This window comes from Erinaceus europaeus, chromosome 10 (genome assembly GCF_950295315.1).
Source record: "Erinaceus europaeus chromosome 10, mEriEur2.1, whole genome shotgun sequence".
Taxonomy (NCBI): Eukaryota; Metazoa; Chordata; class Mammalia; order Eulipotyphla; family Erinaceidae; genus Erinaceus; species Erinaceus europaeus.
In genome coordinates, this window is record NC_080171.1 from 82,864,853 (window position 1) to 82,885,629 (window position 20,777).

Below are 20,777 nucleotides of genomic sequence, written 5' to 3' on the forward strand. Positions count from 1 at the left end.
TGGCGGTATGATCAACATAACATTACATTTCTTTCAGGTTTAGTTTTTGCATATGTTGTAGAATGACCAGCACATGTAGTCCAGCTATCACTACACAGGGTGACATCATGCTCAACTTTGAAATGGTTTTTCCTTGTTGCACTTTCCCATTCCTCCACCCAGTCTCTGTTACTTGTGGCTAGTGCTCCCCATCTTCCCAACTGAACACTCAAATTCTCCCTAACACAGATTCTTCTAGTGTAGGGGTGGGGGGTAGATAGCATCATGGTTATGTAAAGAGACTGTCATGCCCAAGGCTTTGAAGTCACACATTCAGTTCCCCACATCATCATAAACCAGAGTTGATCAATGCTCTGGGGGCTAAGGACATATTCTTCCAATCCCCACAGAATAGACAACAGACAGTTCTCTACAGAGCAGGGCAGGGGATGGGCGTGGTGTTTCCAGGAGACTCCACTCCATCTGTGTTTGTGGGGGGTCCCCATAGAGAGGACACGGGACTGTGGAGACAGACATCCCTAGAGGGGACATGAATTGCTGATGTGCTACGGGCTTTTACACAGGTCACTACTATCCCTGGGCTGGGCCTCTGTGGTCTCTTTCTGGGCAAGGAGACTCAAGCCCGCAGGGGCCTCCCAGTTCTCAGACTTCCAAAACTCCTGTCTCCTGGGTTGCACATGAACCTAGAGTTTCAGGGAACAGCTGACTCACCTGCCCTCTGCCCCCTTCTCAAGTTAGTTCTTTGTCTGTGAACAGGGCCCTATTAGACTGCACAGCTGGCTGGAGAAAGAGGGCTTCTCTACACTTGACCACATGCAGACCCACCCCAGTTCTTCCCTTCAGTTTCCCCCAAGGGTTGTCAATGTCTGCATTCTGGTTAGTGTCTCATGTGTTCTGGGAAGACAGCAGATTCTCAAGACATGACTGGAGGCTTGGCTGTATGGTCCTCAACTCTGGGCCTCAGGCTCCACATGTTTGAAATGGGTTGGCTGACTGCCCCACCATCTCTATAAGCAGGCTTACTCCTGGACACCAGAAAGGCAGGACCACCTGTGGTGTCTACACATGCTAGCCTTCCTTCTCAGTGCCAGACACACCAGGGTGGGAGTGTGGAAAGCCAGAGGAGAAGGGACCCCTGCCTAAAGAAAACCCCTGCTGTCCATGGTGCTAGTCTCTTTCTCCTGTTGCAGGGCCCCCGAGGACCAGATGGCCCAGCTGGGGAGCAAGGGTCACGAGGCCTGAAGGTACTGAGCCATATGAGCTACCCCTGCTTCCCCTGCCACAGTGGGTTCAGAGTCTGGGCCCTCATTCCACACCCAAACAGGAGCAGTGAGGAGCTCTGGAGAGGTTGCAGGAGCTTGGGAGAGCTCCTTCCCTCCTCCTTAGTGAGTCCCCCACTAGCAGTGCTGGGAAATGTGGAGAAGAGAGAGCTGGAAAAAGCTTGTGAACAAGAGAAAAGAAGATGGGCCGGGTGGTGACACACCCAGTGAAGTGCACATCTTACAGTGCCAAAGCACCCAGGTTCAAGCCCCTGGTCCCCACCTGCAAGGGAAAAGCTTCACAGGTGATGAAACAATGCTTCAGGTGTCTTTCTTTCCCTCTCTATCTCCTCTTTCCCTCTTAGCTTCTCTCTCTCTATTCAATAAATAAATGATAATAATAATTAAAAAGAAGAGAAAGCCTGAAAGAGGTAGAGTAGGGAAACCTTAGGTTTCTTCCTGTGATCTCCAAGTCCCTTCCAGCCCCCTTGAGAGCTGTGGCTACTTCCACTCCCTCCAAGAGGATGGAGCCCTTGGTTCTTGACCCTGAACTCTGTCCCAGTGATGGTGGCGAGTCACTTCTCTCACGGACCCTTCACTTTCTCACCTGCATGATGAGGGAGGCAGGCTGCCTGGATTTTCTGGCTGCCTTTTGTCTCCCACTGGGGGGGAGGGGTGGCTCCCAGCACCTTTTCCCACCTTGTCCTCTGCCCCCTGCAGGGCACCTCAGGACCACATGGCAGACCAGGCCAGCCTGGGCAGCAGGTATGTTGGGAAAGCTGCCTGTCCCACCTCCTTGCTCCCCACTTTCTGCCTCTGAACCCCAGATCTGCTTCTAGGGTGCATCGGGCGAGCGAGGGCACTTGGGCGCACGTGGCTTTCCTGTAAGTAGACCCTGCTCTTGGAACCTCTGCGTGAGGTTCTGTGGGAGACAGTGCCCACTTTCAGCAATCCTGTCCTGCTATGGAAACCCCAAGGGCTCCAGCCACATCCTCTACCTCTCCTCAAACCCCAAACTCAATCTCTCCATAATGGGAAGACTTGCCTGTGGCCAGGTGGACAGAAAGAAAGGAGAAGCCGATGGACAGATCAGTCACCGTTGTTTGTCTCTGCAGGGTATCCCGGGTCCCTCTGGCCCCCCAGGCACCAAGGGCCTTCCAGGAGAACTGGTAAATGCCCTTTCCTGTCCTCTTTACTTATCTATCCCTGCCAGGCTGGTCTCAGAGGGAACACACCTCCAGCCTACCCCCTCCCAGGATTAGAGCAAGAGTGGGAGTGAGAATGCTAGGGCTTCTCTCCCAGCCCTAGCAGGACAGGCCCCAGTGGTAGATAGAACCCTGGCCCAGGACACAGGGGCCATGGGTGTCAGTCTGGAGGCCTCCTTACCCTCCAGTTCACATGCTTGCCAATAAAAATGGCAATCAGTGTCTAAGCTTTGCCATCCTGCTGTGAAGCTGAAATGAGGAGATCTAGTGAATGTAGTGACAGGTCAGGGCAAAAGGGCACATGCAGTCTTCCCACCATGGAGGGAGAAGGACAAGCCTGGGAGGTGGTCAAGTGGATCAAGCATTGAATGCTGAAGCACGAGGTCCTGAGTTCAGTCCCTGGCATCACATGTGCTAGAGTAATGCTCTGCTTCTTTCTCATAAATAAATAAATAAATTTTAAACAAGAGAATCAGCCAATAGCTGGCTTGGGGCTCTGAACTGGCTCCAGGGTGGAAGGGCTTTACAGGCAGAGAGAGGAGCCACAACATAAAGTTTCTGAGTAGGGGAGAACCCAGGGTTTCAAGTGGAGAAGCAGGTGAGTATAAGGATGGGCTAGAGCTGGTGGAGAGGGGAGCGGAGACTAGACCACAGGTTCAGAGTTCTATAGGTTCTCTGGCTTACCTACTCCTCTGAATTGCATGATCAGGCCTCTGACTTTCTTCTCTTTACTGTCTGTGCATCTATCTGTCTTCCAGGGACCCCAGGGACCCCAGGGGCCACTTGGCCCTCCAGGAGAGATGGGACCCAAGGTGAGTGCTAAAGGATCCTCATTCCTCCATTGATGCTGCCAAAGAGAAGTCATTACTCCTTCCCAGCTGCCCTTGAGGGGACATGGTCTGAGTCCTATGGAGGTTGGAGAATGTGTACCCTGACAGAATGTTTTTCACTAGAGTCACAGGGTGGGGATCTGGGATGTCAGTTCCCTCACAAGGTGGGCAACAGTGCTTCTTTGTAAGCCTGGAAATTAACACTGTTCTCCCCTTCATCCTGGCCCCTGCTGGGACTTCACAGCACCAGCAGACTAGGGTTCAGCACCAAGGGCCTGGGGTCAAGCACACCCCTGCCTGATTCTGGGGAGAAAGTAAGACCTGGGTTTTGGGCTGCAGCCACCAGCAGAGATAGCCCAGCAACCCTGCCTACACAGAGACTGGAGTCACTCAGCCCTGATCACAGCATTCGCCGGCCTCTTCCCCTGTGAATCATGATGATTTCCTCCCCTCATTTGCCAAGGAGCTCCTGCTGTGGTCAACTGCACCATGTGGAGGGAGAGGATTCCTGCGGCCTCTGGGTAGCCCCAACACTCCCCTATAGCCTGGGCCTAGCTACACCGCTTCCCCACTCATTCCAGCTCTGAAAAGCCTGCAGTCTGCTCCCCTCTCTGTGTCTCTTGTGCTGTGTGACCTTAGCACACTCCTTGCCCTCTCTGCTCCTGGCTGTAGGAGGGACTGTTGGCATTTTCTTGCAGGGCCCTCCAGGTGCAGTGGGAGAGCTGGGCCTTCCCGGAGAAGCTGGGCTGAAGGTAAGCCACAATGAGAAAAAAGAAAAATGGTTTATTGAAACCAGCTCCCAGCAAGCTGTCCCATCCTCCTCCAGAAGAGAAACGAGTCTTTCTTGTGCCCGGGATAATGGTGCTGTGTGTCTGTGGCTGGGCAGCCTGGCCATGGCCACCACAGAGTGCCCAGTCAGCCTGGAGCCCCCACCCTTCCTCCACTCCCTGGCAGTGTTTTCTCTGGCACCTGCCTCACACTCCCACCCACTGTGAGGCAGCCGTACCTCCTGGCTTCCTGAGATACCATCTGTATTTCAGCACCCAGGTCCCTCATTACCTGTCAGGAAACAGGTGCCCATTGATACCTGCACTCTGGGAAGGGCCTCCCCCCCCAAGTCTTCTTAGTCCCCCCTCAGGGTTAGAGTCCAGGAGCCTCACTGGCTTTGTTGAAGTCAGGGCAACCCTCTACGGGTCTGTATACTGGAGTCTCCCTGCCTTTTAAATCAAATTGTCCCAGGCCTGAGACTGTCACTCTTGGCTTACTCCCAGAAACTTTTATTCCAACAATGAAGACAACCACCTCACAGATGAAATGGATGGAAGTGGGATTATTCTGGCCGGGACCAGACTGGGTCCTCAGCTCCATTCATTCCTTGCACCTCCAAATGCCAACAGGAAGAATCTCATGTGGGAATAGGAATCTTTGGCAGTTGGGTGGCATTTATTTTGGCTCATTTAGGGCTTCTACACCCTTTGGGATGCTGGGGGTGGGGTGTGGCAGGGTGGGAGGGGACAGTGAAGGGAAGTGACCACCACAGGGGTGCCACCTTGCACCTGCTACTCCCAGAACTAAGCCCTCCAAGTTGAGATCTTACATCTGATGCTCAGTTTCATGAGCTGGGTCTATTTAGCCCCACAACCATGCTCCCTTTTTCTTCATATAACAGAAAACATCTTCCATAGTAGGTATGTTATGAGAAGTAAATGAGTGAAATGAAAATGTCCTTAGGACCCAAGGAGATAGTACAGTGGTTATGCAAAAAGATTCCCATACCTGAGGCTCTGAGATCCCAGGTTCAGTCCCTGGCACTACCATAAGTCAGAGCTAAGCATGCTCTAGTTAAAAGTAATTAATTAAATTACTATTTTTTTTAAAAAAGCAGGCTCCTAGGAGGGTGCTGTGTGGGTAGGGACAGTTGCAGGGGTGGTGCTTTGATATAACTGGGCCTTACTGGGAATTAAGGTTCCAGCTGGTGTTTTACAACTGCTCTCTAGACCCTGAAAAGGACTTTTGCCATCTCACACCCCCTCAGAGCTGGTGAAAACAGGATTACTGTTTGGTGTTAGGAAGGTTGGCACAGATCTCCCCATACCCATGGACTCATATTTACCTTCTCTTAGGGTGACCTTGGGCCTCTGGGCACCCCCGGGGAGCAGGGCCTCGTTGGGCAACGGGTAAGTCCTAGCAAATGCATTTCCCCTGGAAAAGCCCCAGGACAGTAGTGTGGAGGAGCTGTCTTTGTTCAGCTTCTCTGAGATTCTGGTTCCTTATAGAAAGACAGACCATGAAGAAAGAAAGAAAGAAAGAAAGAAAGAAAGAAAGAAAGAAAGAAAGAAAGAGAAAGAAAGAAAGAAAGAAAAGAGGAAGGAAGGAAGGAAGGAAGGAAGGAAGGAAGGAAGGAAGGAAGGAAGGGAGGGAGGAACGGAGGGAGGGAGGGAGGGAAGGAGGGGAGGAGAGAAGGAGGGGGGAGGGGGAGAGGAAGAGAAAGACCGACCATGAATTCCTGCAGCCCCATTTATTCTCCCAGGAAGGCCACTCATCCACACTGCAGAGGTGCCCTGGAAGGCAGTTATGATCAAAGTGCCTGAGATGCATGCTCTGTGCTCCTCTCACATATTGTTGGCATCATCCTCCTAGCTCTGAGAAAGCCTACAACCAAGAAACTGCTTCCTTTGGGATTAACCCAGGGTCTCTGAACTTATTTGATTTCCAAGTGCTTTTTTCTGTTAAACACTTATGTGTTTCCATGGAAGGTTAGCTTCTCCTTTTCCAAAAGAAATCTACAAAGTTTGTCTCTTAGGGTCCAGGCACATACATTACCATGTGCAAGGATCTGGGTTCAAGCTCCTACTCCCCACCTGCATGGAGGATGCTTCACTAACAGTGAAGTGGGTCTGCTGGTGTCTATCTTTTTCTCTTCCTCTAATCTCCCCCTGCACTCTCAGTTTCTTTCTGTCCTATCAAATAAAACAGAAAGAAAGAAAGAAAAAATGGCCACTGGGAGCAATGGATTTATAGTAATGGCACTGAGCCCCAATGATGTCCCTGGTGGTGGTAATAAGAAGAAGGAGAAAAAAAAAAAAAAAAAAGAAGAAGGAGAAAGAGGAAGAGGAGAAGAAACTTGTCTCTCTCTTAGGCTGTCCTTACACTGTGGACCTAGTTTGCAAGGCTCTAATGTGAACTCTGAGCAAATTTCCTTGGGGACTCAAGTCTGTCTGGTGTTACAGCCTATTTTCAACCACTAGGCTGAACTGCACTGTCTCCCAGTCCAGCTTCATGAGATGGAGAGGGGTATAGGCAACTCTGTAGCCAGCCCCTACTCACCTGTGACCTCCCATGTCTCCCACCCCACCTCACCCTGCAGACACAGCTACCTGTGGTTTGGCGGGGGGTGGAGGAGTTGCCACTCTTGTGGAATACTGAAAGTGGGTGCCTCCACTTTCCAGCCTTTCATTTATTCCATCTCTTCCCTGGAAATAAGGGTAGGGTATTTGCTTGAGAGAGTGGGGGGTGAGTAAAAGCATGCTGGGGGCCCTCTCCCCAGTTATATCTCTTTATCTTTCCCCACCACCCTTTTCCAGGGAGAGCCAGGCCTGGAGGGTGACAGTGGTCCCACAGGGCCTGATGGACTGAAGGTAAGTGTCCTAGGCCAGGAGTTGGGGTGTGTGTTTGTTGGTATCTGTGTATATCTTCTGGAGCTAATTTCTGCCTCTTCACTCCCCACCCCACTCCCCACTATCCTTCTTACAAACATCTAAATTTTCTCCCCAAAGTTCCATATTTTCCTGAAATTCTAAGGGTTAATTCTGAGCCCCTACCCTGTGTGGAGCAGGATAGATGGTGGGGGGGTGTGCCCTGCCCAGCTCCACAGCCCCCAGGTATGACTGGGGATGCCATGACCTTCCACTTGTCTCCTTGAGACTGAAGCTTCCCTTGAATAAAGGTGCTGGCTGGCTCTATGCTGGGCCCCAGGTCACACATTACTTTACTCAAGGACATTTGTTTAAGCCCCAGGTCTCACAGTGGTGAGAAAAGAAAGAAAAGAAAAAAAGAATTTAATAAGCAAGACCTCAGGGGTGATGGGGCAGGGGAATTGTCTCCTGGATAGAGAACTAGAAGAATAAGAAGGAACTAGAACCTCTAGGTTCTCATTCATGCTCTGCCATTGACCTGAAATTTTGACCCAGTCCCTGGACCTGGTACTCCATAATGGCTTCTTGCCTGTTCCTCATGAGGGTCCCAGGTAGAATCTATTTTCTTTCTAATCTGGGGACTTTCAGCTATGCCATCTGAATGGTGTTCTGAGGTCTGGGGCCTTTAAAGTGCTTCATGACTAATTTATTCTCTCTTTCCCCTTCCCCATGGCTTTCCAACTTAGGGTGACAGGGGTGACCCTGGTCCGGATGGTGAACGTGGCGAGAAGGGCCAGGAGGGGCTGAAGGGCGAGGATGGGCCCCCAGGGCCTCCTGGCATTACTGGAATCCGGGTGAGTGTGCCAGTACCCAGCAGGCCTTTGAGCCAGCCTACCCAGCCCCTTGGAGCAACACCTCTCCATCCCTCACTGCCTCACCTGCATAGACTTGGCCTCTGCTGCTTCATCCTGCCAGCCTGCTAGAGCTCTCTGACTTCAAGCCCACACACCTACCTCTGTGCACACTCAATCTTTCTCACCTTCCCACTGTGACCTGCTCAACTCCTCTCTGACCCTAAGCTGTGATCACAGACACCATCTCCTCCAGAAAGCCTTCTCTGACCCTCAGGCTAACCTTTGAGTCACTGTATCTGCCAGAGTGTGTCTTAGCCCCTAGAAAGCTAAGACCTTGTCTGATTTATATTTATACCTTTATTTGTATTATAGTCTGTTTATTCATCTTATCCATCTTGGGCTTCACTATGCTGGGTTCACTTTTTAGACAGAGACACAGAGAGAGGCAAAGAAACCACAGCACTGAAGCTTCCTTCGTGCACTGGCAGCCAAGCTCAAATATAGTTTGTGCATATGACAATGCAGAGCGCTGTCTATGTGAGCTGTTTTACAACTCAATTTATATTTTGTTAAGGTGGTGCTGGGGATTGAACCTACAGCTTCTGGGACCTCAGGCATGCAAATTGATACTTTGGACAGACTGAGCTATCTCCCCAGCCTGACATTTATGCCTTTGACATCCAGTCTGGGGTGGATCCTGGGAGATGAAGAAACACTGTTGATTGAAAAGACAGAGAAGGGAGTTGGGCTGTAGTGCAGCGGGTTAAGTGCATGTGGCACCAAGTGCAAGGACTGGCTTAAGGATCCCAGTTTGAGCCCCCGGCTCCCCACCTGCAGGGGATTCGCTTCACAAGCAGTGAAGCAGGTGTGCAGGTGTCTATCTTTCTCTCCCCCTCTCTGTCTTCCCCTCCTCTCTCCATTTTTCTCTGTCCTATCCAACAACAACATCGATAACAACAATAATAACTACAACAATAAAACAACAGAGCAACAAAAGGGAATAAATAAATAAATATTTACCAAAAAAAAAAAAAAAGACAAGACAGAGAAATGGGTTGGGGAGATTGGGAGATAGTATAATAGGTATACAAAAAGACTTTCATGCCTGAGGCTTCAAAGTCTCATGTTCAGTACTCCACACTACCATAAGCCAGAGCTGAGCAGTGCACTGTTAAAAACAAATGAAGAAAGAAAGGGGGAAAGGTCAAAAGAGAGAAAAGAAGCTCTGCCCTTCCACCCTAGGGAAAAAAATTATATGAGTGTTTGTAGTCAGATACAAAGATCAGAGAAGGGAAGGAACTTGCCCAGCTTCACACAGTTAGGAAATAGTGTAGAGCTGGAAACTGAACTCAGATCTCCTGACTCCTGATCTCTCAGACTTCCTTCTCCTGAAAGTCAGACCTCCAGGACTTGGTTAAAAGGTCGCAGAGGCTAATTTCAGAGTGCCTCTTCTCTACAGTCCTCCACTCTACCAGTTGAGCTATCAAAGGTGGTTTCAGAGTGCCTCAAATATTCCACCAGTGCCTTTGGACTTGACTTTTAGGAGGGAGGGGAATGGGAGTGACGGTTGTGGGAAGGGTACCCAGCGGAGAAGGTTATGCATGCGTGACCCAGAAATAGGGAATGCTGAGTTAGTCCACTGGAACTTGCAACAAATGCATTAGACTGTTTTTCAGGTGAGCTGCCCGATGGGGTCTACCCTAAGAACTCTACTTCTAACCCAGTCCCCCCTTTTGATCTAAATCCCCAGAGTAGAGAACTTTATGTTGTTTCCCAGACATAGCAGTCCAGTTTCATTCAGATGCTTCTCGCCTCCTGGCATGAAATTAAAATGAGTAACTTGGGTGAGTTCAAATTAGCCTGTCACTAACTGTGGCTGTGGGAAAATATTTGTTTCCTAAAAATAAAACTGAAGTGCTAGATGTCCCCTCACCCCAGTGGTTGCTACAGAGTGAGGTCAGCAAACAGCTGAGTCACATGCTCACACTTCCAAGCCGGGAGGCCTCCCCTGAGGTTGGCTCAAGTGTGGGGAAATGGGCCAAAGAGGAGAGGCTCTGGCTTCGACTGTTCATCAGCAACTTGCTGTGTGACCTTTCACTTGATATTGACCTCCCCGGGCCACACCCTTGGCCTGAAGAAGGATTTGGAAGAAATATATGCTGTGATCCTTTTAACTTTTAGCTTCCAAGGGTGCCTTGATTAGTGATCCTTTGAGTATTGGGACTGTACAATGGACAGCACATGTGGCAGGAACCTTCCTAAACCCAGTCACTCTCTCTGTGGCCTTGGGCAAATCACTGTCTCTCTCTGAGCCTTCATTTACTCATCTCTAAGAATCAGTGAAACTGACTAGGAAAGCACTTGTCAAAAGACACAAGCTATAGAAAAAGTTGATTGTGAATTTGGAGGGAGAGGTGACGGAAGCTGGTAACACAGTGGTGGTGATGGTGGTGGTGATGGTGGTAGTGGTGGTGATAGTAGTGATTGTGCTGACTGTAGTGGTGACTAGGGGTGGTGAAAGTGCTGATGGTGGTGGCAGTGATAGTAACTGTACTGATGACTCTTGCTGTCAATTCTCATCTCTCACCTCCTGGAACTGGAAAGAGAGGTACACAGGTGCCACACAGAGTACACCTCTGATGACAGACAGCAAGAGGCCTGTATTTGAGTTTCTTTGGCACTAGTGCTTGCTGCAAGGTAAGTATCTCCCAATCCATGACTGAGAGCCAACTGAATCTTCAAAAATAGAATTTTAAAAGCCACAGGGGCCTTTCTAGAAACACACCTAGATGGTTGGAAGCCCAGCCAGATCTCCATTTTGGCTCCACAGCCTCATCCCACTAAGCCCTCTGAATCTCTCATCATGGGGTATGAACCCAGCTGGAAAGGGCCCATCAGAGCCAATAGAGTGACATGAAAAAAAAAAAAAAAAACGGAATTAGTGCCTCTCTCACAATGGCAACATATCAAGAGGTTGTAGCCCTATGTGGTGAGGGAATACCACACTGGATAGTGCAGAGCTAGCTCAAAACCATCCTGTCAAATACTGAATGATCTTATTCATAGGTGGAACACAAAACGCAAGGACAATAAAACACAAGGTGAAACTTGGAAAGTGGGTGTGGCATATTGCACCAAAATAAAGGACTCTGAAGAAGGAGGAAAAGGGATGAGTTGGAGGGGCTCTGGGTTCCTGGGAGGAAAAAAAAAAAAAACCTAAGTTGAGGGAGAGTGTCTTGTACACACCTAATTATAGTGAGATTATCAGTCTTACTTATGTGTTAACAACTGTATTGTAAGTCATTTACTCCCCAATAAAATAGGTGAAAAAAAATGACTAACCTGTCAGAAGTGGAGAAACTGAGTCATGGAGGAAAGGTATACGTCCAGGACCTCCTGAGTTTGTGAGCCCCAGGGTGCACAGAAATTTGCTTGGGTCCTTCCAGAGCTGCTTCTCCTGCTTCCTGAAGCCCTAGAGTGGTCTGATTGGCATCACCCTTTGGTGATGGACAGTGTTCTCTAATACATGTGCATACATTTCTCCTTGTGATGAGTCAGAGCCAGGCTCTGAGTCAGTTCCCTCTGCCCACAACCCAGAAAACAGGGCTGCCCAGCCACAGGTGAGCTGCAAAGATCTGCAGGAAGGAGGCAGGTCCTTCTGGGTGAGCTCAGCCATGCCTTGCTGCTGTGGAATGCCCTGTCCCTGGTCTCCTCCATCTCTGTTAGGCAGGACCTCTTCTTACAGTGTAGCTTCTTCTCCCAGATAAAACCCTCACCTCCTTTATCCTATAGTGGGCATCACTGTTCATACAGCCAAAGGAATCACATAAACCCAGTTCTTCAGTGCTTAGCAAGAGCATAGATGTTCTTCCGAGCTACCTGTGAAGTTGAGGCCTGGAGGCGATTGTCCTCTGGAGGTAGTTGGGGAGTCCATTCCAGACCAGAAACCCTGTCTTTTCTGGTGCAGTGTTGCACAGCCTTGCACTGGAATTCTCTCTCTCCCCTTCTCTCTGTCTTTCTTTCATTTCTTACATGTACACATGCATACTTATATACCTTTATTCACTCCTACTGAATAACTATAGAGACAAAATCAGATTATGACCCCTTCCAAGCATTTTGGGATACCCTGCAGAGGCAGGGGGCAAAGCAGTCATTTAGAGGGAGTGACAATGGGTGCCACTGGGAGAGTGGAGTTGGCATTGGACTGGCACAGTGTAAAGGAGCCCCCAGCCCCAGCCCCTGAGAAAAGGACCCTGCTTGGGGACTTGGCCTCAGGGATGTCAGGTGACACTTCTCATCTCAGGAGTGAAGGGGGTGTGGAAACCTCCCTGCCTACCTGTCATCACCCTAAGCCCTGGGTGTGCACTGAAATTGATCTGCAACTGAGTCAGAACCCCCCACCACAGAGCAGGGGGCCTGGGCAGGTCACTTCATTCTGGGGATGCCTGGCCATCTGAACTTCAGGAGTGGTTCTGCACAGTGCTTACTGCTCAGGGTCTCAAAGAAGGTGGATTGGAATGTTGGGAGTGTGAGAACACATGTGGCACCATGCAGAGAGCTACTCCCAGGAAGACAAGGACTGAGACAACAGTGTGACAGGGCACTCCCCAATGTGACCCTGTGTCACCAGGTTGAACCTGCAGCAGATAAAACCTCTTCTGCCCCCACGGAGAGGTGAGCACAAGAAACTAGGTCATGCTCAAGGTCACACAGGTGTTGAGCCCAAAATGGAGTTTTGTTTGTTTTGAAAGAAGGTGAGAATCAGAGAAAGAGAGACACTTGGCATCACTACTCATGAAGCTTTGAGCCCATGCCCCCCACAGGTGGGGTCCTGGGACTTGAACCCTGAGTCTTTGTACTTGGTGACATGTGCTTTACCAACTATGCACTCTGACTCTGCTCTGTGGATTTGCCTCAGTTCTCTCATCCTCATAGTCCCCTCCCTCCTCTGCTTCTCTTGCAGGGTCCTGAAGGAAAACCAGGGAAGCAGGGAGAAAAGGGCCGAACTGGAGCCAAGGTAGGACACCTTCCCTGTCATCACCCCCTCTCCTCCCTTCTTCACTGTCTTCTGTCCCAGCCTCCAGGGTTGGTGACAGTCTGTCTCTCTTCCCACTGCAGGGGTCCAAGGGCTACCAAGGACATCTGGGTGAGATGGGCACCCCTGGAGACCCTGGACCCCCTGGCACCCTAGGCCCTAAAGGGTCCCGGGGCAGCCTTGGACCAACGGTGAGAAAACTCTATGGGAGGACGGGCCAGGAGGAGAGGGGGTCAGGCCTGGAACAGGGAGATTGAAGACAGAAAAGGAGGCACCTCTGCGCTAGCATTACCCTCCCCTGCTGTCAGCTGCAACTCTGGTGGTTCCTTATCCCTACCACCTTTAAATCATGTGACTCCTTTGGGAAGCTCATAGAAGCTGAAGCCCCTCTCCTTAGAGAAATCCACTGGGACTGGGGGTGGGGGAAAGTGGGCAGGGGACCAGCCCTGAAGAGGATCTTCCTCAATGGAAAGAGATTCATGATGAGGATCAAGGAGAAGATGCTATGGACCCAGGTGACTCTGAGGGTGTCCCAGAGCCTTGCTGGCCTGGAAGGGAGAACCCCTGAGGGGTGATGGCTACAGGAGGAGGAAGACCCCAAGAGGAGCCAGCAGAGGTGGTTCGGCATTTGGTTGTGACATTTTCCAGGCCCCTTGGTGTGAATCCTCCATTGTGGCTGACATCAGGCTGCCCATATGACATCCTTGAGAACTGGGCAGGGGCATGCTGTGATCTAGAATGTTCTCCCACATATGTTCTAACCAACAGAAATAACCCCCTAAACAGTAACACAGGGAAAAATCATTGAGGAGGAGGTTGAGTTTCCAGGATTTATCATCTTTAATTTTAGTGTGATTGATGTAACTATTAGTTTGTACGATTCCACAGTAGTACTGTGGTCATGACATGATGTAAGTTTCAGGGGGGTATCAGTGCAAGTCAGTATGCAGATATACTGCATTAAGCTTCCTGCTAAGAGTCCAATTCTGTCTACCACCACACAGTGGTTCCTTTTCACTGTTTGTTTATTTTTGCCACCAGGGTTATTGCTGAGGCTATTTTTTCTTTTCTTTTGATAGTGGATAAGATTTCTTTCTTTCTTTATTCCTTGATTGGGGGATTAATGTTTTACATTCGACAGTAAATACAATAGTTTATACATGTATAACATTTCTCAGTTTTCTACACAACAACAAAACCCCACTAGGTCCTCTGTCATCCCTTTCCAGGACCTGTACTCTTCCCCCTCCCCCACACACCCCAGAGTCTTTTACTTTGGTGTAATGGTGTTTTCTCTTCTGATCTTGTTTTGCAACTTCTGCCTGAGAGCAAGATCATCCCATATTCATCCTTCTGTTTCTGACTTATTTCACTTAACGCAATTTCTTCAAGCTCCATCCAAGATGGGCTGAAAACAGTGAAATCACCATTTTTAATAGCTGAGTCATATTACAATATGTATTTATACCACGACTTGCTCAGCCACTCGTCTGTTGTTGGCCACCTAGGTTGCTTCCCGGTTTTGGCTATTATAAATTGTGCTGCCAAGAACATATGTGTACACAGATCTTTTTGGATGGGTATGTTGAGTTCCTTAGGATATGTCCCCAGGAGAGGAATTGCAGGATCATAGGGTAGGACCATTTCTAACCTTTTGAGAGTTCTCTAGACTGCTCTCCACAGGGGTTGGACCAATTGACATTCCCACCAACAGTGCAGGAGGGTTCCTTTGACCCCACAACCTCTCCAGCATTTGTTGCTGCTACCTTTTCTGATGTATGACATTCTCACAGGAGTGAAGTGGTATCTCATTGTTGTCTTTATTTGCATTTCTCTGACAATCAAAAACTTGGAACATTTTTTTATGTTTTTCAGCCTTTCAGATCTCTTCTGTGGTGAATATTCTGTCCATGTCCTCTCCCCATTTTTGGATGGGGTCATTTGTTTTCTTGTTGTTGAGTTTGGCAAGCTCTTTATATATTTTGGTTATTAACCTCTTGTCTGATGTAAAGATTTTCTGCCATTCTGTGAGGAGTCTCATTGGGTATTGGTTTATTTTGCTGTGCAGAAACTTTTAATTTTTTAAAAATTTCTTTATTGGGGGATTAATGTCTTACATTTGACAGTAAAGAAGCTTTTTTATTTGATGTAGTCCCATTGGTTTATTTTTTATTTAGTCTTCTTTGGTATTGGATTTGTATCATTGAAGATGTCTTTAAAATTTATGCAGAAAAGAGTTCTGCCAATATTGTCCTCTAAGTATTTGATCGTTTCTAGTCTAACATCCAAGTTCTTGATCTACTTGGAATTTACTTTTGTGTTTGGGGAAATATAGTGGTTCAGTTTCATTCTTCCGCATGTTTCAACCCATTTTTTCCAACACCATTTATTGAAGAGACTCCCCTTTCAGTGGATCAGATTTAGGGAGGGAAGGATAGAGAAAGTGAGGGCAGAGAGAGAGAGAGAGAAGGAGGAAAGGTACCTGTAGCACTCACTGTTCTACCACTTATGAAACTTGCCCCTGCTGGTGAGGGTCATGGACTTGAACCCAGGTCCTCATGGTAACATGTCCACTCTACAGGGTGAGTTACCAGTACCCATAATTTAATGTATTTTAAAGTCTTTTGATTGAATGAATTAATGAATCAAGCTAGTAGTTTCCGAAGCATATCTGTCATCTTCTGAATATATATATGTGAGAGTGTATGCATAGCTGGACCCTCATGCATGTGTAATTTTACTGCTCCCAGACCACTTTAGATATGGGGTGGGGGAATACTACTGCACTGGAGCTTCCTTCATTGCTATGGCACCTCCCATGTGGTGCTGGGACTCACACCTGGGCAATGTGTAGGGCAAGACAGGCACTCTACCCAGTGAACTCTGCTTGTTTGTTTTTACTTCTGGTTTTCATTTGTTTCTTTGTTTAACTAGAGCACTCTTCAGCTCTGTATTAATGGTGGAACTCAAGCATAAAATTCTTTTGCATAACCATCGTACTGCCTCCTCAGCCCCATAACATTTCTGTTTTAACAATTGGCTCAGAAAAAAATAATAATAAATCCAGATTCTGCATCCATCTGTCATATGCTACTGGAGCAGGAAGGAGTGAGATCTGGGGGAGCAGGGGGTAAACACTTGGTTTCCTGGGTTGGGTTCAGGATAGAGTGGGTGTCCAAGCTGTTGGGCTGAGCCTAGGGGAGACTCCAAGCCTATCTCTGCTGTGAGAGTCATGCTCTGAGCCAACACCATCTCCTCCTCTTGCAGGGTGCTCCAGGCCGGATGGGGGCACATGGAGAGCCGGGACTGGCTGGATATGATGTAAGGATGCCTCCCTCCCTCCCTTTGGATTCAGGCCACACCCCTCCCATTTCACCACCCACCTTGGTGGTTTCTCTAGGGTGCCATGGTCTCTCAGTCCTGGGGAACACCTGGGCCCATAGACCTGGTGGTGGTGGTGGGGTGTCAGTGTCGTGGTGGGAGTGGGGGCAGACACCCATCCTGAGCCTTCACAGAACCCTGCCTTCTGATGCTGAGAGCCCAGAATGCCCCAGCTGCTCTCCAGGGAAGCAAGGAGTCCTAACCTGCTTTTGCATCAAGGAGGCTTCCCCCTTTGGAGGTGGCAGAGCTAAAACCCCCACTACACATCTGGAGAGGTCAGACCTTAGAAAGCCAAGGGGCCTTCTCAGAAAGGGAAACTGAAGCTCAGGTAGTAAAAGAACAGGTGTACAAACATGACAGCTTGTGAAGTTTGGGGGCAAGGGAATTCTGTTTCTGAAAGAGACATGGCACAAGGAGGGGCAGAGAGGGAGAGAACAGAAGAAGGTGAGGACTACCTAGAGGGAGTAAGGGGAGCACGGGGTGTCTGTTGCTGTAGCACTTCACACACACACACACACACACACACACAACACACAAGGATTTACCCCTGCTCCTGCTTTTACCCCTGCCCCAGCTCTGGAGGACACAGCTGGCTCTCCTAAGACCTGGTCCAGGTCAGAGCAGGCACACCCATCCTGGAACAGGTGCACCCCTGAGAGGTGTGTCTAAAGCCCATGCAGGATGTCTGCGTGTCCAAGGCCCAAAAGGCACAGGGCACCTCTGAGAGTTGCACAGCAACTTGGGACAGCACAGCAGAGCCCAGTGTCTCCATCTCTGAGTCCCTGTCCTTTGTCATATGCCCCCTCCCAACCATGTCCTCACTGCCTCAAGCTCTTTCCTCTTGCCATCTTGCTTCCTTCAGGGACACAAAGGCATCACAGGGTCCATTGGACCCCCTGGACCAAAAGGTGAAAAGGTAGGTATCTGGGGAGCATGTACTCCTTGTGTCTACTCCAGGCAGCAACCCCCCAAGTCACACCATGACCAGCCAAGGGGGCAGACTGCAGTCCACTGTCACTATGGCTGTGCCAGGCAAGCAGTAGCCTATAAGGCAGTGTTCTGAAGGGCTGGGGTGATAGCATGAGTCTCTTGTCACAGGGAGGAAGTGGAGACAAGGAGCCCCTCAAGACTTTCTGGTACTAAAATATGCATCTCCAAACTATAGCTGTAAGGGTAAGGGGTGGTGGGGGAGATGCCAATGGCTAGCTTTCAGTGCAGACTAACCCATGGTTCCTATGTGGCCTTGGCTAAGTGTCACCTGCCCTAGTTATCATTTTCCCCATCTGTAAATTGGAGGTAGCAGTCATAGCACACAGGGTAGGGAATACTGCTGTATATAGGGATTCCATAAAATGTACCCTTAGTAAGTGTCTGGTGCAAGAAACGCAGGAAGTGAATCAGGCCCCCTTCCCTAAAGCCCCCAGTCCAGTAGCCCCCCTCCCCCATAACAGGGACCAAGAACCACACAAGAAGGAAGGGGAAGTCTCCACTCCCCAGAATGCCCAACTGAGATCAGACAGTCCTAGACTTTGGGCCATGGTTCTCTGTCCATGGGAGGTACAGAGGCCATGGTCCCTTGTGCCCTACCTCCCTCCATTCCCCAGCTGAGGAAAGGCTTTGAGATCTTGCTTGGCCTGCTAAAGGTCCTGTGCAGAGCCGAGTGACAGTGGTCTCTACTCTATTCTATTTCCTGTCTTCCATCCCAAGGACATCAGCTGGGGTGCCCAGCAGGTGGGGGGGGGGTAGAGAGTGCTATATTGTGTCCCACAGTTCCATTCTGTACCCAAGGCTGGCTTTGACCTCATACCTGCCCTCCCCTCTCTGCCCTCAGTCTCTCTAACTAGAGCCCCAGTTAGACACATGAGGGCCCTTCAGGCCTCCCTGTGGAGCCCCCAAATCCACCAGGAGTGATGATTTGTCCTCACTCTATGTTCACAGGGGGAGCAAGGCGAGGATGGCAAGGCTGAGGGTCTCCCTGGGCCCCCTGGAGATCGGGTAAGTCTCACTTGCTCATCTGGACCATGTCTGTGGTGAGTGAGTGGGGGAACAGGGGCTAAACAGGGTGAGAAGACTACCAGCTCTGCAGAGGGTGTGGCTGACAGGGTCTGGGTTCTGCCTCCCCTACCCCAACTGACTCCACATATGCTGTTGTCCTTGTCCCTCAGGGCCCTGTGGGTGCTCGTGGGGACCGAGGAGAACCTGGGGACCCTGGCTACCCTGTAAGTATGAGCACACCCACTGCTGGCTGCATGGAGGTGTCCTAAGAGATGGTATTACATGGTCTGGGCCCCATTACTTGTGACCTGGAGTCAGAAGAGCCTTTGCTGGCAGAGAAGCCACAATAGTAAAATGAACCCTGACCCTGGACCCAGAGCACAAGACTCAATTCATGCTGAAAGGGCAAAGGTTCCAGGCCTTTCCTGACAGAGGAGAGGAGGCAGTGGTTGGGGAGCAGAAGCAGGAGGCGTGCCATTGAATGAACCCCAGTATCTGCTCTCCTGTTCCTTTGCATGTGTGGCTATGTCACCCATTTTACAGATGAGACCACTATGGCTGGGAGTGTCAGGAGCATGCCCTTAGGAAGCACAAACCCTTTCTGGGGGCTTCTTCAGGTCAGAAGTGACCCCAACACCCCTCACCTGTCTCTCCTTGAATTCCAGGGACAGGAGGGTGTTCAAGGCCTCCGTGGAAATCCGGGTCAGCAGGGCCGACCTGTGAGTGGAGCTTCCTGTCTGATCCCCCTCCTGATCTGAAATGGGTGGGACCCCAATCTGAGAATGAATGATTGAACTGGACCCTTTAAGGCTTAAAGGAGCCCTCTCTGCAGGAGAACCATGGGCAGCCCATTCTCAGTTCTCCAGTCCTGACCCTGTGTGCGCCCCCAGCACCTACACCCCCAAAACCCTCCCCCACCCCTCCCCCTCCAGGCGGAGACTGGCCACCCTTCCCCGGGAGAGAATCCTGGGGCTGCCTTGCGTCATCTCACCTTGGTTTGCAGGGACATCCGGGACCCCGGGGGCGACTGGGACCCAAAGGATCAAAAGGAGAAGAGGTATTATTATACCAAGTGTCCTGAGGGTGAAGAGGGGTGACTGAGACCCAGGCAAGGGAAAAGACAGGACCCAGCAGTCAGGAAAGGTCCTAAATTGGTGGTGAGAATGTTCTGCAGACACCTATCACAGAGAAATAAGAAATTGCACTCGTGTCAGCAACTGTGCTGTAAACCATTAACCCCATGAGAGAATGATTTAAAAAAAATTCTATTTATTTCTTATTGGATAGAGACAGAGAGAAACTGAGAGGGAAGGGGGAGATGGAGATGAAAAGAGACAGAGACACCTGCAGCCCTGCTTCACCACTCATGAAAGTGGGGACCAGGGCCTTGAACCAGAGTCCTTGTGCACTGTAATGTGTGCACTTAACCCGGTATGCCACTGCCTGCCCCCCTCTGAGAATCATTTCTTTAATATTTGTTTTATTTTAATTTTGCTAGGACAGAGATAGGTTGAGAGGGAAAGAGCAGATAGAGAGGAAGAGAGAGAGACACCTGCAGCACTTCTTCATGGCTTGGGAAGCTTCCCCCTTGCGAGTGGGAACTGAGATCTTGAACTCAGGTCCTTGAACATGGTGAAATATGTGCTCTACTAGGTGTGCCACCTCCTGGCCCCAAGCACAAGTGTCTGATACTCTATCTCTGTCCTACGTTTCTCCCCATGCTAGCAGTCTTAATGCCCTATCCTTTGTCCCCTATAACTGCTCCCCTTCTCTTACACATCCACTCCATAGCTTCCCCCTCCCCTGCCCCCATCACTTCCCAGATACTTAAAATGTTTATAGTATCAAATGGACCAGCTAGCCAAAAGCTTAGGTTCCCAGGAGGAAATTATCAATGCCCACAGCCATTCAGCAGGGGGTGCCAGTGAGGTAGGGCCCAACACAGGGCCAGTGACAACCCTGGAAGTTTCCAAGGGCAGTCCTGCCCTGGGCTCCTGAAGTCAGTGTGCTTGGACCCATCTGTAATTTAGATGCTGTGACCCAAGAGAAGGGGAGACCTAGCTACACAGGGGCCCTAGATCCTCTTCTCCACTCCTCATCTCAGAGGTGCTGGGATCCGATATCTCTTCCAGGCAGCCTTGCTCATGTGCCTCCTTGATCTTTCAGGGACCAAAGGGAAAGCAAGGCAAGGCTGGGGCACCAGGACGGAGGGGGATCCAGGTGAGTGACCTACGCCTGCCCTCCAGATGGAACCCCCTGCCCTCCCTCAAGGCTCTCACTTGCTTCTCCTGTACTGCCAGGGCCTGCAGGGGCTTCCGGGACCCCAGGGTGTGGTTGGCAGACAGGGCCCTGAGGGGGTCGCTGGATCAGATGGGCTTCCTGGCAATGATGGTCAAGCAGGACAGCAGGTGAGCAACTGGGGCTTCACATACTGTCTCCTTTGAGGTGGAGAGGGAGAGTGGGTTTGGAAACTCATATTCAGAATTTTCCTGGGCTGTTGTGACCTCACCCCTTGGGACCTTAGAGTATTATCCCCCTCCCATGCCAGCACCCAGAAAATAACCCTGTACCCAGTAGACA

At 50.0% G+C, this 20,777-nt stretch overlaps 1 protein-coding gene across 8 annotated transcripts in view; it reads left to right on the forward strand.

The window, feature by feature from the left end:
• Nucleotides 1-20,777, forward strand: part of COL27A1 (collagen type XXVII alpha 1 chain) — a 156,648-nt gene that overhangs the window by 119,199 nt on the left and 16,672 nt on the right. For 5 of the 8 annotated variants that reach the window (XR_009552079.1, XM_060199997.1, XM_060199998.1 and 2 more), the window contains exons 29-47: nucleotides 1,191-1,244; nucleotides 1,980-2,024; nucleotides 2,099-2,143; nucleotides 2,375-2,428; nucleotides 3,223-3,276; nucleotides 3,993-4,046; nucleotides 5,418-5,471; nucleotides 6,879-6,932; nucleotides 7,676-7,783; nucleotides 12,750-12,803; nucleotides 12,905-13,012; nucleotides 16,089-16,142; nucleotides 17,065-17,118; nucleotides 18,141-18,197; nucleotides 18,368-18,421; nucleotides 18,863-18,916; nucleotides 19,201-19,254; nucleotides 20,364-20,417; nucleotides 20,498-20,605. Coding sequence is in view for 5 of the 8 variants with exons in the window: in XM_060199997.1 (XP_060055980.1) it covers nucleotides 1,191-1,244; nucleotides 1,980-2,024; nucleotides 2,099-2,143; nucleotides 2,375-2,428; nucleotides 3,223-3,276; nucleotides 3,993-4,046; nucleotides 5,418-5,471; nucleotides 6,879-6,932; nucleotides 7,676-7,783; nucleotides 12,750-12,803; nucleotides 12,905-13,012; nucleotides 16,089-16,142; nucleotides 17,065-17,118; nucleotides 18,141-18,197; nucleotides 18,368-18,421; nucleotides 18,863-18,916; nucleotides 19,201-19,254; nucleotides 20,364-20,417; nucleotides 20,498-20,605 (1,173 nt within the window). In the remaining 3 variants the exon portion in view is untranslated. Of the gene's footprint in view, nucleotides 1-1,190; nucleotides 1,245-1,979; nucleotides 2,025-2,098; nucleotides 2,144-2,374; nucleotides 2,429-3,222; nucleotides 3,277-3,992; nucleotides 4,047-5,417; nucleotides 5,472-6,878; nucleotides 6,933-7,675; nucleotides 7,784-12,749; nucleotides 12,804-12,904; nucleotides 13,013-16,088; nucleotides 16,143-17,064; nucleotides 17,119-18,140; nucleotides 18,198-18,367; nucleotides 18,422-18,862; nucleotides 18,917-19,129; nucleotides 19,255-20,363; nucleotides 20,418-20,497; nucleotides 20,606-20,777 lie in introns of all 8 variants that reach the window. The other 3 variants (XR_009552080.1, XR_009552081.1, XM_060199999.1) reach the window with 2 other exon arrangements.